Source organism: Astyanax mexicanus, chromosome 8 (assembly GCF_023375975.1).
Source record: "Astyanax mexicanus isolate ESR-SI-001 chromosome 8, AstMex3_surface, whole genome shotgun sequence".
In the NCBI taxonomy this organism is placed as follows: Eukaryota; Metazoa; Chordata; class Actinopteri; order Characiformes; family Acestrorhamphidae; genus Astyanax; species Astyanax mexicanus.
This window is the reverse complement of record NC_064415.1, coordinates 29,525,400-29,539,666: the sequence shown is the minus strand read 5'-3', so window position 1 is coordinate 29,539,666 and position 14,267 is coordinate 29,525,400. Positions and strand designations below refer to the sequence as shown.

General features: G+C 35.8%; 1 protein-coding gene across 5 annotated transcripts in view; it reads left to right on the top strand.

The window, feature by feature from the left end:
- Positions 1–14,267, top strand: part of kirrel1a (kirre like nephrin family adhesion molecule 1a) — a 58,417-nt gene that overhangs the window by 28,052 nt on the left and 16,098 nt on the right. For all 5 annotated transcript variants that reach the window (XM_022678307.2, XM_022678309.2, XM_022678306.2 and 2 more), the window contains exons 2-10: positions 1,268–1,417; positions 5,327–5,476; positions 6,088–6,245; positions 6,521–6,671; positions 9,466–9,571; positions 9,697–9,845; positions 11,368–11,495; positions 11,900–12,026; positions 12,852–12,952. In XM_022678307.2, coding sequence (XP_022534028.2) covers positions 1,268–1,417; positions 5,327–5,476; positions 6,088–6,245; positions 6,521–6,671; positions 9,466–9,571; positions 9,697–9,845; positions 11,368–11,495; positions 11,900–12,026; positions 12,852–12,952 — 1,220 coding nt within the window. The remainder of the gene's footprint in view (positions 1–1,267; positions 1,418–5,326; positions 5,477–6,087; positions 6,246–6,520; positions 6,672–9,465; positions 9,572–9,696; positions 9,846–11,367; positions 11,496–11,899; positions 12,027–12,851; positions 12,953–14,267) is intronic.

Genomic DNA, 14,267 nt, shown 5'->3' with positions numbered 1-14,267 from the left:
ATGTTGCTTTATAATAATAATAATAATAATAATAATAATAATAATAATCATTTTGCACTGTACGTTCAGAATTTCTATATAATGTAATATAATGTAATAATATAATATATTTGCTATTTTACCATATTATCTCTTTAGATTTATATATTCTGCTGTAAACATTCATTCTGTGAATGAATAAAAAACCTTTGTCTTTTTCATAAACAGTAACTTGCAACATGATTTTATATAAAATAATAATAGTGTAGCAAAAATCTAACAAATACCGGTAGACTGCTTTCAAGAATATTGCTGTTATCACGATTTTGATTTTTGTTATCATGTCCAAAAAAATTTATATTATATTATACTACATTACAATATATAATACAATATGGCACACCCTTAATTAGGCAAAAATGTATATAATGATATATTTTTTATTTTTGGTCAATGCGATACAGCTCTGATATTGATATGAACAGTATAAAAAACTGATAGCGTGTGATAGAATTGGGTGATATGGTAAAATATAATATCACAATATTTAAAGACGTTTTCACAATGCACAGTATTTATCATGTTTTGGCACGCAGATAAAATACAGCATCAGCAGTGGCAGATTTTTTTTATTCTGCTTTTTCAAATACTATCCATGCATAACACAGCGATTCTTGCTTAATTTTTTGCTGCACATCATTCGGTTAAACAGGACTTTTTACTCTCTCTGTAATTAAATGTACAGTTGGGTCAGTGTTCTTTAGGTACTGATAATATCGATATTTGATATGTTTAAAGTTATTACAGCGCAATAAAATATCAATATGCTGTCCAGGTCTAGCCTTAGTGACAAATAACATTTGATATGATTTGGTTACTCTTTTCTAAACATGGTTCTTTGTGGACATGTGGTTCTTCTGAGGCATCACTTAAATTATCATTTGTAGCATCTACAAACAGTTTTTTGTCAAAATGTGCTTTAATTTTATCTTTATAGCTTACATCCCGTTCTGCTTCCTTCCTTAGGAGTATGCACACACACACACACACACACACTCACACACAGTAGTTCTGGAAGTGAACACAGCGTGAATGTTGATGAGATGTTAATGTAGTGCTGGGTGTTGGATTATTCACGTGGTTAAAAATGTATGTTGTACTTTAAGTGTCTACATTTAAAGAATGTTTGCATAGTAAAGTATGTGTGTGTGTGTGTGTGTGTGTGTGTGTGTGTGTGTAAAATATTGTAATGGTGTATAAAACGTTAATTTGTGGTTTTGTGTTGCAGTGTGGATGGCCCGGTTCTCTCAGGAGCCAGCAGACCAGTCCGTGGTTCTGGGCCAGAGAGTAGTCCTGTCCTGTGTGGTCTTCAACTACTCGGGCATTGTGCAGTGGACCAAAGATGGACTGGCCTTAGGCATCGGAGAGGACCTCCGTGGTGAGTCAAATCTCTATATCTCTCTCTTACTCACACTCATTTTGTTTCACTGTTCCTTTGCTCTCTTGCACTGTGCGTGATAAAAACCAGGCCAGCGTTTTTTTTTTTAACATTTATATTTAAAAGAAAATTTATATGAACCAAAAACAGTATTTTGTGAAAGGTTAGTAGCCCTTAGCCAATTTACACATTTTATTGCACATTTTTTATATACTGTTGTAACTGGATGTATTAATCTGTGTAATGTAGTCAAAACTTACTTACAATTTGACTGACAGGTGTTGGGTAGAAATACACATTTTTTTTTATTCTAAATATATCCTTTGTGTCTATCCAAGCACATCATTTTATAAAAACACGTAATACACAGGTACTCTGTCTTTCCTAGCATAATAGCAAAAAAAAAAAAAATAAATCATCACTTTGGCTTGTGAAGAAATTTAGGCTGCTCTAAGCATTGCTAAGGCTCAGCTTTTCTTTTGACAAGGTCTCAGACCTTGTTTCACAAATCAGGCCTAGGGCATCTCATCAGTTGTAATTAGAAGCTGTCAGCTCAATTAAATTTCCAAGCCTTGTAAATTCCCAGACTCTACAAACATTGCGCTTACACTCATAAAATATATGCTCCTCTAAGCAACTGTCCAAAGATCTGAAAACAAAGAAATCAACACATACAAGGCCAGGAAGACTATAAGTATAAGAGAGAACAGTTTTTACAGTGTGAAACATAAAAATGGCAGTTCAGGGGAATTGTGGGGGTCAAGATGAAATCTTAAAAACTCAGAGAAAGAAGTCTCTCAGTGAAAACTGTTTGTATGCTGGTGAGAAAAGCATATTAAAATCAATATTTCACTGCCAAAAACATGCCAGAAGGCTTAGCTGTGTCAGAAAGGAGTTGCACTGTTCAGCTTGCACAAATTTAATTATTATTGAAGAATGAGAAGTAATGAGAAGATAGCTTTATTATTTATTATTGAACTGACATGTGGGGAAATTAACATGTAATATCCACTATATGTTCAAATGCTATTTATTGTGGCTTTATTGTGTTTAATTGTACCATATAGTGTCACATGGCAAAGTTTTGACTCTCTTTCTTACACTCCCTACCCCCCTCTCTTTCATGGTCTGTCTCTCACTCTCTCTTTTATGGTCTCTCTCTCTCTCTCTCACTCTTTCTCTCACGGTCTGTCTCTCTCACTCTCTCTTTCATGGTCTGTCTCTCACACTCTCTCTCTCTCACTCTTTATTTCTCTCTCTTACAGTCTGTAGCTCACGGTCTGTCACTTTCTCTCATTCTCTCTCTTACGGATTGTCTCTCTCACACACTCTCTCACTGTCCCTCTCTCTCTCTCTCTCTCTCTCTCACAGTCTGTCTTTCACTTTCTCACAGTCTGTCTCTCTCTTACTCTCTCTCACGCTCTGTCTTTCACCTCCTCTCTCTTTCTTCTCCCTTTATCTCTCTCACGATCTGTCTCATGATCTGTCTCTCTCTCTCCCTCCCTCTCTCTCTCTCTCTCTCTCTCTCTCTCTCTCACATGGTCTGTCTCTCACCCTCTCTCTCTCTTTTATCCCTTTATCTCTCTCACTGTATATCTCTCAGGGTCTGTCTCTCTTACTCGCTTTCTTTTTCTCTCTCACAGTCTGTTCCTCTCACTCTCTCTCTCTCACGGTCTGTCTTTCACTCTCTCCCTCTCACAGTCTCTCTCTCTCTCACTTTCTCTCTTACAATTGGTATCTCACTCTCTTTCTCTCTCACAGTCTGTCTCTCTCACACTCTCTTTCTCTCATGGTCTGTCTCTCTCTCTTGCTCAATCTCTTTTTCTCTCATGGTCTGTCTCACACTTTCTCTCTCACAGTCTGTCTCTCTTTCTCACAGTCTCTTACGGTCTGTTTCTGTCACTCACCCTCTCTCTCTCTCTCTCTCTCTCTCTCTCTCTCTCTCATGGCCTCTCTCTCTCTCTCTCTCTCTCTCTCTCTCTCTCTCTCTCTCTCTCTCCCTCTGTTAGCAGTGTTGTATTGTTGTTGTAATGCTTCAGTGCTCTGTCCCATGGCTTTTAAACAGAATCATGTGAATGAGCACCGGTGCAGTTGCTTGCACACACACACACACACACACACACAGAATGAGATGAGCACAACACACCGCCACACATAGACAAATGCCCACAGATACACTAAACCAGCTAACTCATGCAATTTCCAGAGAGATGAAAGACAGCGTGGCAGGGAGACGAGAGAGAGAGAGAGAAGGAGAGAGAGAATGATGTAATCCGCAGCAGTATTTCTGTCATTTTTCTTGCAGCAGCAAATAGAAAAGCCCATGTCATAACGCTGCTACATTTTACATTGCCTCAGAGAACACACACTTCTGCCACCTAGTGGAGGCCAGAGACACACATCTGTTTGGGTGTGTGCATGCATGCAGCTGGGCTGTCTAGTGTGTCACTGTAAGAGAATGTGCATGTAGAACAGAGAGCTGAGAACTGCTACACAGCTCCTGCTAAATGACATTCTCTTTAGTCCACAGCTGTAAATTTGAGGTGCTTGACTGTGGGGATGATCAGGGCATGTGCGGACTGGAGAAGTTGTTATCAAACCGGCTCTCGGGGCTTCCAGTCGTTCCCAGACGCTCTAACATTTTTGCTTGATCCACGAGAATTGGGGATTCTGCAGCGTTAAGAGTTTCACGTTTGATTCATTATATGGAACACAGTTTCTATTTTAAGTAACTCATATAAAAAATACAATTTATAATGTAATACTCATTCTGTGTTTGTTCTTCTTGTGAATGGCACATTAAAACTATATGTTCTTGTAGTCCTAATCCCAATTTGTTGTATATTTCTGTAATTTTTATTCCTATATTTCTCATCTATACACGTTTTTGTTTTTGAATTTTTATATGTTTCATCTTGTCTATCTATTTAGATTTTTAAAAATATTTTCAGACAGTCATCTGAGCATTTCATTGCTCGACTGCACAGTATGTCAGTGGGTACCATCAGAAACAGCATTTGAACTGTACTTTTTTTTCAAAAACTCAAAAAATATGTTTTTGTTTTGCCTGTTGGTATGGATTAGGTGTCATATGTGTAACCTGAACATTCACTGTCTGAAGAAAACAGGCCATTATATTAAGGCCGCAGAATATATTGTTGCAGCATTGATATTGCATTGTACACATGTGCAATAGTCACACTGTAGGAAGTGCAAGGTTTTGCGCAATGTCAAATTAAATAAAAAAAATTCTTATTCTTCTCATTGTACATGACATCATCTAAACCAGATTAACTATTATTATATATGCAGTACCATTTGTTCTGTGCTACTTATTGATACACAGATTGCATTTTTATTGTTATATGTTGCATGATTGACTTTTGGCAAAATATGCTGTATTTTTTGGTGAAAATTTCTGGAATCTCTGGAAAAAATAAGAGCCATTTCAGTTTTTTACTCAGTTTTCTGATTTTGCTATTTATAGGTATATGTTTGAGTAAAATGAACATTGTTGATTTATTCTATAAACTACCGAAAATATTTCTCCTAAATTCCAAATAAAAGTATACTTATTTAGCCCATTTATTTGCAGAAAATGAAAAATGGCTAAAACAACAAAAAAGCAGAGCTTCTAGACCTCTAATAATTCAAAGAAAATTATTACAAAGTTCATATTCATAAAAATGTAAGAGTTCAGAAATCAATATTTGGTGAAATAACCCTGGTTTTTAATCACAGTATTCATGCATATTGGCATGTTCTCCTCCACCAGTCTTACACACTGTTTTTGCACACAAAATTCCACAATGTCAGTATTTTCCAATATTGTGCAGCCCTATGTTATATGCATAAAGTAGACAGTAGAAAAAGAGTGTAAGCTGTGTGTGTGTGTGTTGTGTGTTTTAGCTTGGCCACGGTACCGTGTGTTGCGGATGGTGGACATTGGGCAGTACAACCTGGAGATCTCCTCTGCTGAACTGTCCGATGACTCTCTGTATGAGTGTCAGGCTACAGAGGCTGCCCTCCGCTCCCGCAGAGCCAAACTCACCGTTCTCAGTAAGTTTGTGTTTGCGTGTGTGTGTGTGTGTGTTTTTGCGTTTAGTTTGAATTACGCATGCCTGCTTTTACCCAAATGTAATTGTTTTGCCAGAACATGTTTCATTTTTTAGATATCAAGTTTATATTCATAAAGTTTTAAGATTACAGAAATCAATAGTTGGTTCATGCATCTTGGCATGTTCTCCTCCACCAGTCCTACACACTGCTTTTGGATAACTTTATGCCGCTCCTGGTGCAAAAATTCAAGCAGTTCATCTTGGTTTGATGACTTGTAATGTATGCTTAACGGTGTCAAGCAGTATTAGAAACCACATTAGCAGGTCTACTTCAGCTGACTTCACAACTGGAGTGTATAATAGTTTATGCATGCACTTTTTTATGTGATGCTAATTGTGCACTGCAAATATATTCAAGACTGAACCACATTTAGGGGAAAAGGTGAATTGTGTACATTTGTTTTCTATTATTACACATTCAGAAGACATTTTTACTCTGGAATTTTTAATGGTGTCATCTGTACTGTTTTATCCTGTGTACTGAGCATGTGGTGTAACATGTGTAGAAAGTGTGTTCTCTGAGTGATCTTTGTTCATGTGTGTGTTGTCTAGTTCCTCCTGATGAGCCGGTGATTGAGGGCTCCCCAGAGATCCTCCTCACTGCAGGGGTCCCCCACAACCTCAGCTGTGTGTCCCGTGGAGCAAAGCCCCCTGCTGCTATAGAATGGCAAAAAGACGGGTTGCCTATAGAGGGAGCATTCAGTACAACAGTGAGACATGCGCACACTTATACACATAAAAACACTGACATGCAATAAATATGCGCACTCTTTAACCCAATTCTCTCATGATACTCTAGCATTAACATCTGGCATTTGATTTTCATATCCATATTCAAAGACACTCAAATCTACAAAATGGGACCGTTTAAGAAAAAAGAAAAATGCTTTTACCAAATGAAACAGGAATAGTTTAACCTTTTGTGATGAAACCTAAATTTAATCTCAATAAAAATAATTTCTTTCTGTCTTCTCTCTCTGTTCAGGAAGTGCTCCCGGACAGGAAGCGTGTGACCACACGGAGCTTCCTGCCTGTCCTCCCGGTGGACACAGACACGGGGAAAAACTTCACCTGCATGGCCACCAATCCGGCCGTGCCCATGGGCAAACGCACCACCATCACACTCAACGTCCACCGTGAGTCTGCCTCTCCACAGCCTTCATACAGCACTTTTTCAGAATTATAGAACTTTAAATAGATACTTATGATGAACAAAAAAATAAGACACTCCATTTCTTTTTTTTTAATATTATAACAAACCAGAAAAAAACTAAATAAATAATCCTTTGTAAAATGTTGTATAGAATTTAATTTGTAACATTTTGTGGTAAAAGTTAGGACTCTCCCACGTTTATTACAGGTTAAAATGTCTTAAATCAGCTGTAGTACATCAGCTGTAGACAATGTACTACAGGGGATAGAGAGGATTTTGAAGTAGTCTGTACTGTTTAAACCTGTTACAAATGTATTTATAATGGTTTATAGATGTGCAAAATCTTTGGCAACCAACATTATTCAGCTAAAAGGAACATTGAACGGGTTATAGGGAATAATGATTAAGTTATTTTAGGCAATATTTGCTTTGTTGGTATGTCTGTTGGAATATTAAATATTTCCAGTGTTAAATAAATATTCAAAATATCTTTAAAAAAGCAAGACAAAAATACATTTAGGTCATTTCATTTATACATTAGGGATGGCTTCATTTACAGTGCAGCCAACCAATAAATGGATAAGTGATTGTCAAAGATTAAAACCCAGTATTTTAATAAGATATATAAGTTATTATTAAATAAGATATAAAACAAATAGTATAAAAATAAGTGTTTAATGGTAGGAATCACAAAATCATAGGTAAGAAAATCTAAGGTAATACAAATGGTTCAGTATTAAAAAAAAAAAAAACTGTTCATTTCATCTCAAGCTTGGTTTGCACTTAAATTTTGAATGAAGTGGTTTTACAAAAATATATATTTTTTATTATTGACTTATTATTATCTCCATTAAAATAAAATACAAATATCAAAAGGCTACTTGGATGTCCTCATTTCTTTATATGACTGTACATAAGATAGGCCCTGTATTTAGCTAGTACCAGTGACATAACTGGTTTGAAATAAGCAGGAAGCCATAAAAAATGTATAGTACTTTTCACACCAGACACAGTTGGCAAGCTGCTTTATGTGCCACATGCAATAAACTTTCATGTCAACAGATTTATTTATTTATTTATTTTTACCTCTACGTTGATCGTGATGAGTGCTCCATGGTGGTGTGTTAAGAGCAAAAATATACTTAGGGTCTGAGCTGATTGCTGATTGCTAACATTTTATACTTATAAAAATATAAATACTGTGCACTTTCGGACTGTAACAATTTTTTTTTACGTATTATCAGAATAGCTAAAACAACACTACAAGGGGAAAAACTAGTGTTCTAGTATTCGAGTCCAGTCCAGGTCCCATGTAAGTTATTTCAACAACTGAAAGTGTAATATTCCATTGGCAGATATATATATATATATATATATATATATATATATATATATATATATATAAAGAAATATCTATTTTAATCTATCATTTGTTATTTCCTGAATTAAGCAAAATTAACTGTCTATTAAATCACTTAAAATAAGCACAAAGCAGTTATTAATTCTTATAATATGGCTTTAATGATCTGAAAATGAGAAATATTAAATATAAAAACTACATTTAACAGGGTTTCACTTGCCTATTTTTCATGCAGTGCAGACAGTGGACATACAGCTCTGAAAAAAATTTAGAGACAACTTCAGTTTCTGAATCAGTTTCTCTGATTTTGCTAATTAGAGGTATATGTGAGTAAAATGAACATGGTTGTTTTATTCTATAAACTATGAACAACATGTCTCCAAAATTTTAAATAAAATTATTGTCATTAAGAGCATTTTTTTGCAGAAAATGAAAAAAAGGCTGAAATAACAAAAAAGATAAAGACCTTTCAGACCTCAAATAATGCAAAGGAAAGAAATTCATATTATAAAGTTTTAAATAATCAGTATTTGGTGGAATAACTCTGGTTTCTAATCACAGTTTTCATGCATCTTGGCATGTTCTCTTCCACCAGTCTAACACACTGCTTTTGCATGAATTTGTGCCACTCCCAAGAATTCAAGCAGTTCAGCTTGATTTGATGGCTTGTGATCATCCATCTTCCTCTTCATTATATCCCAGAGGTTTTCAATTTGGTAAAATTAAAGAAACCCATAATTTTTAAGCGATCTCTTATTTTTTTCCAGAGCTGTACTTTAATGCCATGTATTTCTGAAACATGCAGCAACATACACTCTCATAAAGTCTTTACAATACAAGTAAACAGGTTATTTAAAAAAGAGAGGAAGCATTTCGCCACATTTCTGCATAGATGTGTGGTTTGATCAGGCATGAACAGCCTAAATTTGCAACAGCCATAATATCAATACATCAACATAAAAAAGCAGGTCAGTGCTCTCCTCAGGCAGCATCCAATCAATGAACATTTTGATTTTAACTAGTCAGCATTGGTAGAGCTGGAGTTACAGAGTCATACCTTTTATTTGTACCATTTTTTCACCAAAAGTTAGAATGAATACATGCTGTATGTATTAATTCCTTCATTTTATTATTCATGTATTTATTAATTCCTTTATTTTTTATTAATTTAGTGTATATTACTACAAGAATATTAAACCATACACAAAATGACCATTGCCAATCCCCAAGCATGAGCTCTGGGGACATTTTAGGGTAATAATTGAGTCAAATACATTGACTAAGAGCTTATCATACTTTTGATGTTCTATCATAACTTTATATATTTTTAAAACTAGTATTTTCATTAAGAATGCAGTAGGTGATGCTGTATAATATTAGCAATGCAAATGTATTATTATGATCCCTTTCTGGACAGATCCTCCGGTAGTGGTGTTATCCATTGAGCCACGCTCCGTGCTGGAAGGAGAGAGGGTGACCTTCACCTGCCAGGCCACTGCCAACCCCCCAATTATGGGTTATAAGTATGTGACTCTTATATAAGTATGTGTAAATGTGTTGATATTGTTTTCTAAGCTTTGCTGTTATTATTATATATTTCTGCTTGTTTGGTTTGCCTTTATTAAGCCCCACTTTTCCTCTGTGTTAGATGGGCTAAGGGCGGTGTGGTCATCCAGGGCGCGAGAGAGAGTGTGTTCATCACTAAGGCTGACCACTCTTTCTTTACTGAGCCTGTGTCCTGCCAAGTGTTTAATGCCGTGGGGAGCACCAACGTCAGCATACTGGTGGACGTTCACTGTAAGAAGCAGCTCACTAAATCTTGCCTACACTAAATCTGGACTTCATATTTGTAGCCATATTTCATTTTTACATATACTTGTGTGTCTGGACTTTAAACAGATCAGATGCTTGTAATTAAATATTATAAATGTATCAACTCAGCTAAACTTTTTAAACAGCTACAAGAAATATATTCATAGTGAAGTTTATAGTGATTCCCTTTTACTTTGTTACTGTTTAAATGCAATGACATGATTGATATTTGATTCCTTTTTCACACAGTGAGTTATATCGACAATCTCAATAAACAGGCTGTAGCTTCTACAGACCATTTTCCATTTATTTCCATTAATTTTATGTCAAACTCAGTCAAAAACATGACATATGTTTTGACACAGTAAAGCTGTGAAGTGTTCAATATCGTGAAACATACATTTTTAATATTCTGGGGTTGATTAGCACCGACGTGTCAAACTGAATGTTGCTTGAACTTTCTCTATCGGGCATCAGTGGCTGATTCTTTGCCTCACTGGAATAGTTTCATTAAAAACTACATTTAAATTAACTTCACCGTAATACAGTAAAATAAGTTCCTAGAGATTTCATTAATGTCCACTGGTCAGTTTCAACCAAAAACATAGATGGTTGCATGAATCCAGAAATTGCAAAGAGAAATCAACATTTAAGATACAGTGATGGGGGGGGAAAAGATGGGTTTTAAGATGTCTCAACTGCACTGTATTATCTCTAATGGACATTTATAAAACCATTAAGAAACGACTCATCCTAGAGGGTTCAAATACATTTTTTTCTTTAAAAAAATTCTTTATGAGGTGCAGTAGAAGAACTAGTTTTGGTTCCATGAAGAAGAACCATATTTGTAAAATACATTTGTGAGTTTAAATAACCTTTTAAAGTTTTAAAGATCAAATCAAATTAAATTTATAAATATATCACTTTTTAAGCAGCTTTACATAAATGTGTTTGCAGGACAGAGAATAAAAAAAAAATAACACACAAAACTGAACCCTCAGTGAGAGACTAAGGCAATAAAAACTCAGAGCTGGAGGAGGAAGAAACCTTGGGAGGAACCAAGGCTCACATGTATCTTGTAATTGTACAATCACATGTACTATCACATGTAATATTAAGGCTAATATTAAAGCTAGGGCCCATCCTCCTCTGGTCAGACAACTTAAGAAAGTCATTATACTGAACATCCACATCGGTCAAATGTGTATTCAGGTGAACAGCAGTGGAAGCAGTTATAAAATCCTTAGTTAGAGTTATATATTCATATAAACTTTGATGTATTCTGTAGTGGAAAGTGAACAACTAGTCTGAGACAGAACCATCAGTTTATGAAAAGTTATTTTTAGGCACACGCGCCTTTGACCAACATGGTTCTTTTAGAAACCAGTTGTGATTATTTCATGGAAATCCTTAAAGAACCTTTATTTTTATATTTGTATCTGATTGGTATGTAGTATATATGTAATGTTTAGCTAATTACATCAGTTTTTTTTGTATTGTTTTATAGTTGGTCCTATCCTGGTGGTAGAACCAAAGCCGGTGACTGTTGATAGCGACTCTGATGTCACTTTAAACTGCAAGTGGGCCGGGAATCCCCCTCTCACTCTCACATGGACTAAAAAGGGTTCCAGCATGGTGAGAAATCCAAAAGATCTTTGTTTTTCACTTCCTGTTTATTTTTCATCTACTTTTTTTATTTTTAGACTTTTTTACAAAGGTGTTCTCTGTATTTCATCTCTCTTTAATTCTGCTACCACCTGTCTGCCTGCTGCACTCTCTTTGTTGATGACTCTGGAGTGTCTTCTTCTTTCTATCCTCCCGACATAAATAGTTCCTCCCCGTTGTGGTGCAAAATAGCACGTACGCTCCCGCGCTCCTTCCCTCCGTGCGGTGTGCCCTTGGTTTATTTTTTCAGTTTTTTTTGTTGAATGTTGCATGGTGTTGAGGTTGGAAAGGTGCTAGATCACAGTTGGTTTTACCATCGTGGAATTTGTTTTGCTTATTTTTGACCCCCTCCCTCTATCTCTCTCTCTCTGTAGGTCTTGAGTAATAATAACCAGCTGTATTTGAAGTCGGTGAGCCAGGCCGACGCTGGCCAGTATGTGTGTAAGGCTATAGTTCCCAGGATTGGTGTTGGAGAAACCGAGGTCACGCTCACTGTCAATGGTCAGTAACAAAAACAAAGAAATTATATAATTTTTTTTTTGTGTTTTATAAATTGGGATTGTAATTGCAGACATAATGGCTTATATTAATTGATAAACGCTTGCTATATCAAGAGCTTTCAGCTTTTGTTAATGAGTACATCTTTGTATCCATCATCCATGAACATACAGCTCTGGAAAAAAGAAGAGACAACTTAAAAATTATACATTTCTTTGATTTTACCAAATTCAAAACCTCTAGAATGTAATCATATATTTTAAGAGAAAGATGGATTAGCAAAAGCCATCAAACCAAGCTGAACTGCTTGAATTTTTGCACCAGTAGTGGCATAAAGTTATCCAAAGGCAGTGTGTAAGACTGGTGGAGGAGAACATTCCAAGATGAATGGAAACTGTTATTAAAAACCAGGGTTATTCCACCAAATATTGATTTCTCTTAAAAGGTTATGAATAGAAGTTGTTTCTGCTTTTCTTTGCATTAGTTTAAGTCTGAAAGCTCTGCATCTTTTTTTGTCATTTCAGCCATTTCTCATTTTCTGCTAGTAAATGCTCTAAATTAAAATATTTTTATTTGAAATTTTGGAGAAATGTTGTCCATAGTTTACAGAATAAAAAAACAATGTTATTTTGACTCAAACATATAAATAGCAAAATCAGAGAAAATGATTCAGAAACTGAAGTGGTCTCTTAATTTTATACAGAGCTGTAGGTTTAGTCATTTCAGAAAAGAGATAAGTAACAAAAACAATAGCTTTACTGTTTATTTAATGTCAGGTCTTATGCTTTAGCTGTACGATTACAGATATGGCTGTGTGTGTATGAACAGGTCCCCCCATCATCTCCAGTGAGCCGGTGCAGTACGCAGTCAGAGGGGAGAGAGGGGAGGTGAAGTGTTACATCGCCAGCACTCCTCCACCCGACAAGATCGTAAGTCTCTGGGCAGATGACTGAGTAACACCTTATTTTGATAGATCTCTGCAGATGCTTTAAAAAACGTCCTTGTCCTTAACTTCAACCTGAAACCTAGACAGAAGCCTGAGGCATCTGATAATAAACTGAGCTGCAGATAGACAGTTTGTTAAGAGTTCATGGATTAACCAATAGAGGACGATTAATTCAGTCTAAATGTGAGTTTTACAAACATACTGTATAGTGAAAGTTTGAGCTACTTATAAATGTATACATATACAGTGGCTTGCAAAAGTATTCACACCCCTATAACTTTTTTTTTGTTTTACTGCTGCTGCACATTTTTACAGTAACAATCTTTTCGATACATAGGTTAACTATTCACAAAGGAATGTTTGTAAACCTTTTTTAAATATAATTTAAGGCTTGTGGTTGTAAGGTGACAAAATGTTAAATTGTTCAAAGGGGTATGAACATTTTTGCAAAAAACTGTATAATGATACAAGATAGGGACAAAAGTATTGGGATACCTGTAAAAAAAAGGGTTTGTTACTCATATTTTTGTTGAAGTGGTGAAGGCTTTCTAACATATTTAGAAGCATTGCTGTGAGGATATGATTGTATTCCCCCCACCTCTCATCCTCAACTCCTCAACTTATGCTATAGTATTGGCTGGAGCTCCATTTTTCCATTGACCAATGTTTCACTGCTCCACAACTCAATGTTGGGGGATTTATACTCCTCTAACCCGTGTCTGGTATTAGGCCTTTTGCCAATAGGTTCATAGTTATCTGCTCTACAGCGTTATATTTTACTGGCATTAATTCTCTACAGAGACTAGCCAGGCTGTGTATGCAAATTGGTGCCAGCACAATCACATTTGCAAATCTGTTTCAGCTATGGGTGCAATTTAAATAGCTGAGTGCATCCAGTAGAAGAGGTGTCCACAAACATTTGTTAAATGCACAATGTTTTATATTACATTAAAATATGCGGTATCTTAATAATTGGTTCTATGAAGTTAAAATGTTTTAGCAGGAACTTAATTAAAAAAAATCTGCTGACATTGGCTTTAGGCTGGAATGTTGTCTCATGGAAGCTAAAGAAGACTGCATTGACCTATGCAATAAGTGTGTGAGGCCACCTGCATTGAATGTGGGTGTGATTTCTGCTGTTTACATGGACAATTCTAGCCAGTAACCACTGATCATGATCATTAACACCCACTGCGCTGTCCACTGTGGGAGGTAATGCCTTTTATGATGTACTCCGAGTACACATGCGACACTGCAGTTTGAAGAATGTTAAACTTATATGTTAAACAAGTTAGTGA